The following is a 12681-nucleotide window of genomic DNA, read 5'->3' as shown; positions in this document are numbered from 1 at the left end:
GAGGTGCCAGCACAGTTTGCAGGACCTTTGTCAGCTAAAGGATGTGGATACCTGCCTGATGCTGGTCTTGTGGTATCAGGAATGGTATTGGGCAAGGCTTGGTACATGAGTGAGCTGACAGTTCTGTACCACAGGAACTAATTCACCCCCTCAAGAGTACTGCTACAAGGCCAGGAGAGACCTACAGACGTTTTCTAGCCCTCATGAGGGCGAAGAGCAATAACCTGGAGGATAAAAGGGAGCCAGAATAACCTGGATGCTACGACAAGGGCATTATGGTAAGCCATACAGCGGCATGTATGGACTGTCTCCTCATACCTGCTACAAAATTGGGACATAGATCTGTAGTCAGAACTCTGGATTCCCTCTTCCAAAATGAAAAGAAAATGTAACTAAATGTCAAAGCTTGGTGTCTGGAGGTAGAGGATCTTGTGATTCATTTAAATACTTCTCATTATTATTGTTGGTGACATGTAAAGAGGCTGTCAAGACTGGTGACAGAGAGGGTGCATTTTTATTAAGTGATTCCTGTATTTTGAATCTTGAATTTTTAATCTCCAAATCCAAACATTAAATCTTGGGCGTTGAATACTAGATTTTGATTTCCGACTCATGATGAACATAAATCTATTGTGGCAACTATACGCTGTATTCTGTTTTGAAAAATAATACATTTTATTGGAAAAACAAAAATAATAAATCAAAAATAGATAGTGCATGTACAATTATACAAATATACATGATTCAATTAAGAACGTTTTACTTTCATTTTTAAACAGTGCTTTTTTTTAAAACGGCTTAATAAGTTTGATTGACAACCTGCCAACAAACTTGGACACCGTGAATTCAGGCATTAGGAAACAGCATCATTAAAAATGCTCACCACTCTTGCGTTAAATTTGCTGATACTGTGCATACAGAATATAGGACTTAAAGTTTCCTTATTTTTGCTACACAACTTCAAAGTGACTAATGTTTCACGCAGACCTAAAGTCAAGCATCTTCAGAAACAGAAACCAGGGCTTTAAAAACATGGGCGTCTCTGTTTTCGATAAAATGAACAGTAAATACGCCAGCAGATGCGGACCAAAAGTACCAGGAGATGATCGTACGGAGTTTTTATTTAATTTACACACATTTTGTAAATAAGAATGAAATTCAAGCAGTTTTTAGGTCGCTGATGCCAGGTTGCGAAAGGGACCTGCTGATAGGACCTGGAATGCCCACTTTTTGTTTTTCACTGATTTTCTTGCTTTCTATTCAATGGTTCAATTTGTTTTAGCACAACCATCCAGTCTGTGTCCCTCTAGCGGCGTACAGCCTGTTTATCGTCTTTCTGATCGGCTTCTTTCATTCTTCCACATGTATCTGCTTATTGTGAACTTGTATTTGTTACTTCTTTTAAAAACACTCCACAGGGGCCTCATGGCGGCCCTGGGCAGGGAGCGTCGGTAGGGGGCCCCGGAAGAGGGGGTCCGGGCGGGGCGGAGCGTGGAGGCCAGTGAAGAGGGGGGGTCAGGGTGTTTGGAAGTGGAACACCAAATCCGTGCCAGGGGCCGCCACACAAATATGTATCCATCCTCAGAGGATTATTATATTAAGGATATATATTGGCATGGTGGCCCCTGGGGTTTGGTGGCCCTGTGCAGGTGCACAGCTTGCACATGCCTAAGGCCGCCCTTGCACTCCATCCGAGTGCACGTGTTTTCCTCATTCTATCTGTTTATTCCGCACATTTATGTTCATAAAGCCTACAAATTTTATTTCTACAACTTTGTCCTTCGAGTAGTTCTTACGTATGCATTCACTTTTATTTAGCTTCACCCCTCGAGCCTCTCTACCATGTACTTGAACTCCAAGTTGCACTCTCGTCTGTTCATTGGATTTCGCCTCCCTCCACATTGTTGTGGCTCCCTCTATTTGCTTACCATCACCTGTACCCTACACGTCACTTCCCCCGCACACCCCTGTTGCGTCTGCCCACTGTCTGTGTTGCTTCACTCCACTCTGTTGAATTCCATCCCCTAAAGTCTCTTCTCCACCTCAATGTTTCCCCTCATCCATGTTCTTTCCCAGCTCTTGCTCAAATTACTTTTTGTTTACCAATCTAACTCGGGTTGCACTCCCATGAAGTTCTGAAAAAAATGGCCGATATGGAGCGGATACAAGTAATCCAATCAAAAGTATGGTAAAGAAGCTATGCTACAGGTGAAGCACAAACAAAAGACAAAGGAAAAACCTTAGATAAGAAGCAAATAATGTGACTGACAAGAAAGCCAACCTATGGTATGCAATGGGCCAACCCAAAGGCCACTCTAAGTTGGAATTGTATACAACAAATCTTCAGCAAAAAGACAGTTACAATCTGTCTGTAGGCGAGACCTAATAAAAAGGAAAGGGGCAATGACAGGAGACCAATTTGATTTGCCTAAAAAGAGCGTAACCAGGCTCCAATTTCTATTGAAACCATGTTTCATAATACAGAATTTGAATCTCCTTTGGAGGACATTATTCTGCCTCCCACCCAGTTCCTCAGTTTTGTCCACAAAAGATTCCTATCAACTCAGTCAAAAGGTGACTGAATAATCTACACAGCATGCAGAAAGAGGCATCTTCTTAGCTATCCTTTATTGGTAAATCACTAAGTCATTCACCATTATATTATCAATTGCACCTCATGCTGGACCAAATACTGTTTGAAAAGGCAGTGTTCATGTTTCTTTGGAAGCTCAAGTCTGTAACTTATTCAGAAAGATTTCTGCATACACATTGGCTTCCATGTATAATAAAGCTATCATGTGATAGTTCTTTGGTTTGGCTGGATGTCTTCTTTTTTTATGTTTGGTACTAGCCATTACCTTATGATTTTATCAAAAATGTAGCTGTAATATACTTAAAGGCTTTCAGCCAGCCCTCTTCATCCGTTGGTTTGTTATGGCCTGTCATTGTGTTGTTCACATTTTTCTCCCACCCACTACAGCATACAAGGTGGGGCAATGGCTCAACCAACTTCAGCTACTGGCTTACTTCACTTGAGGGATGGCATAATACACTTTCACAAGCTACACATCCACACAAAGAAGTTCCCTTATGTGCCCTGAAATACTAGGACAACATGTGTTTTTTTATGACAAAACCTTTAATCGGCTTGCTATCATTTCAGCTTCATGAGAGCCTGCATGTCTGTTTCCCCACATAATGTATGAAAAAACCTAAGATCAAACCTGACCTGCTCTACAGGTCTCCCGCTCTTGCTGTCCTTGCCTCTTCCAGTATACTATACGGCCTGTTTACTGCCTTTTCTCACTCCCGAGTTCTGCCTTGCTTTGCCTGCATTGTTTTTGCCTGTATAGTCTATATTTTGCCGCTTTCCCCGCATTGTTTACTATTTTGCCTGCATTGTATTTGCCTGTATAGTCTTCATTGTTTGCTAACATTGCGTTTGCTTTGATTAGCCATTTTTGTAACTGTCTTTTAGTCCTCTTCATGTTTTCGGTTAGCCCTTATTGTTTTTCTCCTGCTTTGTGTACTTGCTCGCCGCTTGTTTTGCTCACCTATTTTTGCCGCATCTTCCAGGCCTGCCCACTGCCACCTACAGCCCATCCCTCCCCCCAGGTTCCTACTTAATGGAAGCAGCAGTAGATGAGTGCAGCGGGTGCGCCGAAGGCATGCCAAAGGTAAGCCCATCTGTATCAGTCTACACCTGCGCCCGGCACCATGGTTCTCCCGCCTATCAAAGATATTGCTAGAAAGCTCCGATTCCCTGCACCCAAGACCTTGCAACAACAACTGCTGACACAGTTCTCCACTTTTCACGTCAGGACCTTTCTCCAGCCGGTGCTACCTCTTCTCTTGCAACACTGGAGCACCCGCACCCACAACAAACACCACCATGCCTACCACGACTGGGTCCAAACTCCTGCTGCTTAACACATGATCACTCTGCAAGCACACCACCGAGATCTGGGATACCATCACCTCCCTTATCCCTGTCTTCATCACCAAAACATAGCTCAATCCTTCAGCCGATCCAAACATCGCTGCAGCAACACCAAACAGGTACAAGATAGTACACCGGGACTGCACCAACAAACAAGGAGGTGAAATCGCCATTATCCCCAAAAAAAAACATCCACTGAACCACCACCGCAAACGACACCAACCCAATCATGGAACACCTCAATTTCCAACTCCAAACCAATGGCAAAACGACCATCAGAAGCACCCTCACCTACAAATCTCCAGGACCATGCCCCAGTTTCTGTGACACCATCCCCGACCTCATCACCCTGCTCATCAATGACTCCAAACACAACATCTTGCTCTAAGACCTCACTTTAACCTCAATGATCAACGATACCAACACTGACAACCTCCTCGAAAGTATGAACAACATGCCTCTCCCAACTAGTCATTGACCCCACACACTATGCAGGACACATGCTCGACTCAATCTTCGTGGCCAGTAACAGAGTCAAATTCAGCCATACGACATTACTCACTAAACAGACCACACAATGTTCCACTCCACCTTCACAGGACACCCCGGCACCACCTACAAGCTGTCCAGTTCTCCACATGCAGCTAGAACAAACTATCAAGAAGCCGTTGGACTGGCACCCTCAACATCTCCCGTCCCGACACCACACGCAACCTAGAACAGGCTGCCAAAAACTTCTACATGGATCTCCGATTAACCGACAGTGTCCCCCCGTCAAACCCCACCAAACTCAAGAGACGCACCAAGCTAGTCAGCTGGTACACCACGGAACTGAGAACTGCGGAATGCAACTGCAAGAAACTAGAAAGGATAAGGCACAGCAGCAATGGGCCCACAGACGAGCCCCCTTAAAATTGTCTCTCAACCAATACCAACTACTGAAAAAGACAATAAAAGAGCGCCTTGGACGACCGCATTGAAACCAGCTCCACCCACAGCAAAGAACTCTTCATCATCATCAAAGAGTTCTCCAAGCCCTCAGCCACTGAAAACACCATCTAATTGGGTTTTTGTTGTTTTGATGTCAAAGAATTCATTAAAATGTACTCTATTTTTCTAAATTGCGATAGTATTTTTCTTGTAGTGTGTTTTCACTTTATTACTGTTTGTGTGCTTCATAAATACATTAGAAATTGCCTCAAAGTTTACCCAGACTCCTTTTTGTGACAAGCTACCTCGGGTTACGCACAGGTTAATTTAGTGACTTTTTAGGGGTTCACCCTGCAAAGGATTGTTGCTGTTGTTTGACCAGGGCTGACACCACATTCAACCAACAACCCAATTTCTCACAGCCTGTAATAAATAAATGATGTAGCCGCTCAACTGTAATAACTTATTACATTTGAGTTCTGATGTAACCAATGCCTTCTGCCGGCAGCCGAGGGGAAAGGCAGTTCAGAGAGGAAAAGGCAGGGCGCATAGCATAATTAAAGCCACAGTTTCCAAACCTAAAACAAATCGGTGTGCTCCTTATTCAGCTCAGTTTTCCAAGATGAACAGCCATAAGCAGAAAGGAGATATTTATGGAAACATTTATTTTTCCATGCTTTAGATAATTATAGGAAAGACAGAATCTATCTGCATGTTTCTACATAATCAGAGCTATGCTTTTCTTTACCCGATTTGTAGTAAACTGATTTTAATATATTATTGCAACAAATATCTTGGTGCTTTTTGGTGTGTTTAATTTTGTACTATAGATTTTAAATAGATCCTTCGCGTTTACACAGATCCTTTCTCTTTCACATGAAAGAGCAACACACGACAATGTAAGCATTTTGTGGGAAGGGGAATGGTGGCACCATGTATTATAAGGAATACAGTACCACCACACCGCTGTACATTAGAAGGATATAGCAAGTCCCCTTGGAATTCGATGCCTTATAAAGGAACCCACCTGTATTGCAAGACAAACTTTTTAGTAGCTCTGCAAATGTTGAAACTGTGTGAGAGAGGTAACGCTTTTGGCTGATTATCTATTCTGCCTACTGATACACAAAATAGCTGCCAGCCAATCACAGAGGGCAATCTCAGCACCAATAGCTTATCTAGTGTTATTCAGAAATATTGTTGCAATGGAGGACTCAACTTGTACCTTTAATGTATCATTTAGAGTTGTCAGATTGAGGTCTGTGCTGGACCTGTAACTGCTGAATTAAAAAAAATTAACCTTGGTGTGCTCTTTTCCTCTGTGTCTTGTTTGTCAATTAAATCAAATCAAATCTATCAAGATCCGAACCAAAAGGTAACTTAATTAATGATGGCATTAACATATTATTACAATGTTGTCATGCTTTAGGACATCTGGGAAATGAGAGTCATATTCTTGATGGTATATTACACAAGATAACAAGATTAACCACTTCTTAAATGACAACTTAAACCGACTACTTGCCTCACAGTTCTTCAATTACTTCCCACATAGCACCCACCCATCACAACTGACATGTATGTCAGAGGGCACCATCAACAAACCCCTCTGCTACCAAGAAGCCCAAACGCTCCTCTCATACACCAAAAATCTCAACTCAGACAGGAAATCAACACCAACAAAGTCACTTTAAAGATCAAAGAAAATGGCACAAGTCTCAATCACCTCAAAGCACTCATGTCTGTCTACAAACAAATTATTACAATGAAATTAGGCTATTATTTTAGGCCATTTTGGTAGCCAATAATTAAATAAGTCCTCTTCAAGGAACACAAGTCCGACCTGATCCCTCACTCAGTATTTTGGACATGCACCATTTCTTTATTAACAAAATCAACAGGAGTAGACAAAATTGGGCTAACAAAAAAGGACTTGGGCACACTAGTTACACATCCCCACAACATATCCAGCTGGCACTCCTTTCAAAACAAGACCATTGAATCTCTAGCCATCATTGTAATGTTTTTTTGTAGCAATCACAAACGCAACAGCTTACTTTCAACCATCATCTAAAGTGTTTCTCAACACTTGCAAAACCATCCTCAACATCTTATATCTTAGCTATGTTCCACCCACCTCGTCTAAATTTCCTAATCTAAGCATAATCCTTCAACAATATTAATTGACCTGCATCAGTGTGATGCACATTCACCACTTCAGGGCAGTCTCAGTAGATCCTCTACTGAGAGTTATGTGGAGCCTGTGGATTCCCTTGCATGGTTCTCCCTCTTCTTCTGGATGGACCGCATAGAACCACAATTTGCGTATCTTGTTTTGTTCATGATGCCACACTGGTGGTACTTGTGCACTATCTAAATGATACACAACAATATTTTTTCTATAGAATGATGCTTTTCCCACCTCCCTAACACAACCTTACCAGATAATGGACAACAAACCACCACGAGTACTTCAATTACTGCACCAACACCTGCCACATATTTTAGGTGAAATTCTCGAGGCAGTGATAGCCATGCAGCTCCAAAAGTGACTGACTGGCATGAAATGATTCCCTCATAGGATTCCATGCACTGCCCTTAATGCACCACTAATAACAGCAAAAGTACATGCATTAAACAACACCATGATTTAACTGACATCCAAGTAACCAGACCCCTAATGCACCTAGACCTGTCGGGCATGTGTCACCCAATATCATCGGGTGTCAGTAGCAACCCAGTTTTCTCACACAGACATCACTCACAGTTTTTGACCCGTTCATCTATTTCCAATCAGATAAACATTAGTTTATGCAAACACATGCCTCTTCAGCTATAGCTCACTCCCCAGTCGTCAGTGTTCCCCTGGGCTCTCAACATACATTCATAATGTTCAGTTTTTAAGTGGAATCCTACACTCTTGGCAAGATATCTCTCAGCAACAAAACACTGAAGACAAGCAAATGGATTTCAAGTTGATTAATCAGCATCCAAGCCTTTATGTCTAGTGCAAAGATCAACCCAATCAAAATGGAGTTTGTGCTCATAAAGCGAAACTCACTTCAGCCCAGGTGATTTGAACGTTCAATAACCTGATATGAGACTGTCTGGCCGAGAAAGACAGGTCAACCAGGTACGAGCGTTTTGCAGTTGGGATAGCAAGACAACCAAGCTCTGGACATTTTGGGGGGCGGAGAAGATTGGTGGCAGGATATCCAGGGTAGGAGGGTGTGGGGGTCTGAAGGTAATATAACTATTTTATTTATTTATTTGCGGGTTTGTTAAGCGCTTGAATAAACTCCTGCAGGAGTATCTCCGCGCTCAAAGACAGCAGAAGCAAGAACCAGGACAATGACAACAGTACAAGACCAAAGCTAGGTATGGTAGGCAGTCAGAAGGCTAGACAAAGAGGTCTGCTACTGGGGGTGTGCATGATGTTTGGAAAGCTTAGCTATGTGGAGACGATCATCATTAGGTACTGGCTCCAATGGGGTTGATAACCATTTTAAAAAATGCTGTTTTGGGTACGAGCAAGAGTCGTGTTCTGTGATGCCCTAATAGGCTTGCTTCATAATGTCACCACAAAGAGATGCATATCAAAGTCCACTACTGACACTGTTTACAGAAGCCTGATTTCCAATGCATCAATCTCTACTGGAACAGTTAGCATTTTTTTAAGGTTGGACAATGTGCCAAACTAAAAGAACATGAAAGAAATAAAGTGAGATGCCACAGAAAGAAAGGATTGGGAGTCACAGGGAGTATTTTTGTGTCTGAAAGTTTAAGGATCCATGTCACGATATCTAGAAGAGTCAGCCTTGTGATAGGTGAAATAGAGCTCAAATGTTAATTAGCCCTGTGATGAGACTGAAGAGTCTTTTACAACAGGGCTGACTAATGCCAGACCCAAAGAATATATAAAATGGGTCACTTGTTTACCTTTTTTTTCTCACTCTTTTGTGATAAGTTTCACACGATTCTGCGTTTTGTAAATCTCGTCAAATGAAATGTTACAACTGCTCAATGTAAACGAAAAAGTGGAAAAACTCTGGTAAATATTATTACAACTCATCATTCAACTCAAATGTCAACGGTGTCTTTTGTTGGAACGTCCGGGCTGGTCTGTGGGACTCTGCAACGCTGCGGCCAGAGCTCCTCACTGGACAGGTAAGTGTCAAGAACACCCATGCACAGCACACACGTGAGCGAAGCTCAATTGCAAACTAAAGGCATGTTTTTAAAAATCTGATGAACCAGCTTCTTGTGTTTCTGAATTCAACCATTCGACAGCTTTCTCATTCAATATACTTTGTGGGGCATATATAACTCCCATATGCTAGAATACGAAGAAGTTATTACAGCAAAACTACAAATCGCAAACTATTTTTCTTTCAAAAACAACATTCGTTCACACAACAATGCATTAAAGCAGCATGTCAAGATAGACTTCCGATAAAGTTCACACAACGTTGTCTCTCATTTATTCCATGACAATGAAAGGTTTTAACGCAGCCATGTGTTGGCCTGAGGGACTAATAATGCTATAGCGATTGGGTACTTCCATTGGACCATCAGAAATCACATTCGGACTCACAAAAACGATTTCTTCATCAGAGTAAAGAGGTTACTTCTTAGATTTCAAGTTCAATTGTAGAATTATTGCAAAGGCACCTTGCACTGATTATACATATTCTGTCAGCACTAACAGACCGGTAGAAAGAAAAATGAACAATGCAGCTGGTAGATTGGATGTTAGAATTAAGTCAATTTGTCGTAAAAACAATACATCCTGAGATTTAAAATAGTATAAGGTATAACCTATCAACTAATGCAATTTAAGTGTTTTAAACCCCAGAATGCCACCTTTGTCTACTACCTACAACTTAAAATCTAAGTTATTACAATGCAAGTCAGTGACCATATACAACTCCAGCTGTCACAAATTACCGCTCTTCGGTGTCATCAAATATGGCAATGTATGTTTTAAACCTCGAGTACTGAGTGGCAATTGTTTGCAGGTGTGAGTGTAAACAAATGGCCAACCCCCAGCTCAGAATAACGGGACACTTAAAGAAGTACCGTTATTTTTAATTTGCTTTCTAATGAAGTCCCGCTGGTTTACTCTTCCCCTCGCCTGGCAACAAGTCATGCACAAACAACGCAACCAGCAGTGACCGGCACTCCGTTGTTCCCTCCCACCACCACCCTGCAGGCGCACTACTGCGGGCTGAGGTGTGGGTGTCAGAGGGGATCCTTCCTCAGCCCTGGTTGCGGGGAAGTCCGAGGCCTGTCCCGGCTCAGCTCAGAGCCCCCTCCCCGCTGCACCCCAGAGACGCTGCCCACCCCAGCAGCCCGTGACATGCTGCACCCCTCTTCTGCTTACCTCTCCAGACCTGAGCGAGGCAGGCGAGAGCCAGGAGCAAGGGCGCGGACGAGGCCATGGTGACCGGGGGTGGATGGGAGGCGGCTCCCGACCAGAGGGGACGGTGGAGTCCGAGGGAGCCGGAGGCACCAGGGTTCAGGGTGACACTTAGGGGCAAGCTATGAGGAATGGCGACACTGCACTGGGTGACCACGGGGAAGGAGGGGCCGTGGAGAGAGAGCGGGGCGTGGTTGAGGAGGGGCGGGGCCTCCGCGGAGGGGAGGAGGGGCCCCTGCCCGTCAGCAGCTGGATGGAAGGAGACAGAAGGGAAGGAGGCTGCGAAAGACGGAGGAAAGTGAGCTGATGGACTGGAGGGAGGGATGGGGAGCGGGAGGGAGCCAGCTTGGAGCCTGTGCACAACCTCTGTGGAGGGAGGGGGGATGCTATGAGGTGAGGAGGCACAACAACGAGATGAGAGGCACCAGACGAGCCCCGTTGAAACGGAAACCTGCCACCCTCGGGTCACTGACGTTCCCGCTGCAGAAATATGTGCCCTTCTGCACTTTTTGTTGTATTATATGTCCTAGTTCTGCTGAAAACGTGCCCATCGCAGGGAGCTTTGTTACCGACAGGTTCAAGTTGTTTATCCAACACGTGTAATGTGGTAGGCGCTATTTTAAAAGCAAAGCCCGAGTCTACCGTCTTTAGACGGCTGCTGCCCTGCAGACACAGGGAGGGGCCGTCGCATGCACAGTGACAAAGGAATTGCTACAGCGGCGGGATAGATGCCTCCCCTGGAGACGGCGGGGGGAAACTTGCTGTGTCAGGTGTGATTAGTATACCCCTGCGCCCCCACCCCCGAGTGCTGAGATATGGTGTGCTCAAATGGTGCATGCCTGGTGGGCAGCGGCAGGTTCCTGTCCAGACGCCGCCTGGTGCAGTGCTGCAGACTGCCTCACGCAGGGACACACCCTCCCATCCTCAAAGAAACGGGAGATCTGCCTTCAGTAGGGCGAGATCTGTCGTCCTTTATCTGGAGGCGACGATTGCATCCAGTTTCGAGCATCAGTAGTCTCGAGACATGTTATGTGTGTTTTTAGTTTTTGAGCATTGCTTCCACCAGTGTGACACATTATTTAGCAACAATAATAAAAAAAGCCAGATTAGAATCAGTTGCACCGGTACAGTTCGGTTTTGCGCCCCTACAAACCGTGGTTTGGTGCATAATGCAGAAATCAGTATTTCACAAACACTCGTGAGTGTATATAGATACACCTAAACATAATTGCTATACGTGCTGACTTACACAAAGAGCCCAATGAAGTGACTTACAATTACATGTACTTTCACTCTGTTTGCATCACCACACGCCACAGCTGTAGCGACACACACGCAAATAAATCATCCTTGGAAGGCACTGCTGTCTCGGTATACGCCACCCAGGTCTGGAACTCACTACCAGACAAGATTCAAAGCATCCATGAGCGTTTACAGTTCAGAACAGAGGTGAAAACATGGCTGTTTTTAGGATAACTGCATCCACACAGAACCACAGGATAAAACCCGTAGCATTAATCCTTCGGGAGTAATGTCTGTTCACAGATAAGAAAGAGGCTGACTAGCACCCTTTTCTCGTGTTGAAAAGCACTCAACTTGTTATATCCGGGTAAGTTACAAACTGCTGATTTGTATCTAGCCTGGGTATTATATGTGAAAATAATTTCATACATTACCCTACCTGGACTTGTAATAAAGAACACTACACCAGACGCTAGTTGCAATTGTGGCCAAAGACCAGGGTCGAGGCACTAGCTCTTTCTTTTATTACATTGGCCACATAACCTCTCAGCCAAAACTACCAAACACTAAACTAGGGGTAGGGCCACTAAACCACCCCTCATTATGACACTACATTTTTATTTCACAAAGATGTTGCTTTACTTCCCAACATACAACAAATTCAGATCAGTGCACACAACTCGACCTTGCTATCTCTAGACTCTGAATTTCCACAAGACATCAGCGCTATTGATACCATAATGTCTCAGAGTCTGCTAGATGGGTGGGATTACTTCTCAAATGATGTCTTGTACGTCCACTCTGACCAGCTGAGTCAGAGGACCCACATGTTTCCTGAGTAGCATCTCAACAATAGGGATACCCTCACCCTCAGACTCGTTTCCACTCTGAGAACCCCACAGGTTGGGAAAATGAGAACGTCGTCGGAAGGTCAGCATCCCCATCAATGTTTTGGAAATACCCTTGGTCGGGACTCCTTGGCCCTCCTGAATAATATGAAGAATAAGGCATTTCTGGTGACTCCTTCACCCCTCCGGGACATTATCATGGTGCCTTGCTGACAAATCACTTTCCAGGGCTCCACTTCAGACGGCAGCCTAAACTTGCTCCTGGGATGTCAGTCTTTGATGAGTACTAGGTCACCTTCAAC

General features: G+C 44.1%; 1 protein-coding gene across 3 annotated transcripts in view; it reads right to left on the bottom strand.

Moving 5' to 3' along the window:
• The window catches only part of CD99L2 (CD99 molecule like 2), a 516478-nt gene extending 506022 nt beyond the window's left edge, over positions 1-10456 (bottom strand). For all 3 annotated transcript variants that reach the window (XM_086918585.1, XM_086918586.1, XM_086918587.1), the window contains exon 1: positions 10254-10456. In XM_086918585.1, the coding sequence (XP_086774711.1) occupies positions 10254-10311 (58 nt within the window). In that variant the 5' untranslated portion in view covers positions 10312-10456. The remainder of the gene's footprint in view (positions 1-10253) is intronic.
• Between the last annotated feature and the right edge of the window lie 2225 nt (positions 10457-12681).

This window comes from Lissotriton vulgaris, chromosome 4_1 (genome assembly GCF_964263255.1).
Source record: "Lissotriton vulgaris chromosome 4_1, aLisVul1.2, whole genome shotgun sequence".
NCBI classification, from domain to species: Eukaryota; Metazoa; Chordata; class Amphibia; order Caudata; family Salamandridae; genus Lissotriton; species Lissotriton vulgaris.
Note: the sequence above shows the minus strand (reverse complement) of the source record. Positions and strands in the feature narration are given on the sequence as shown.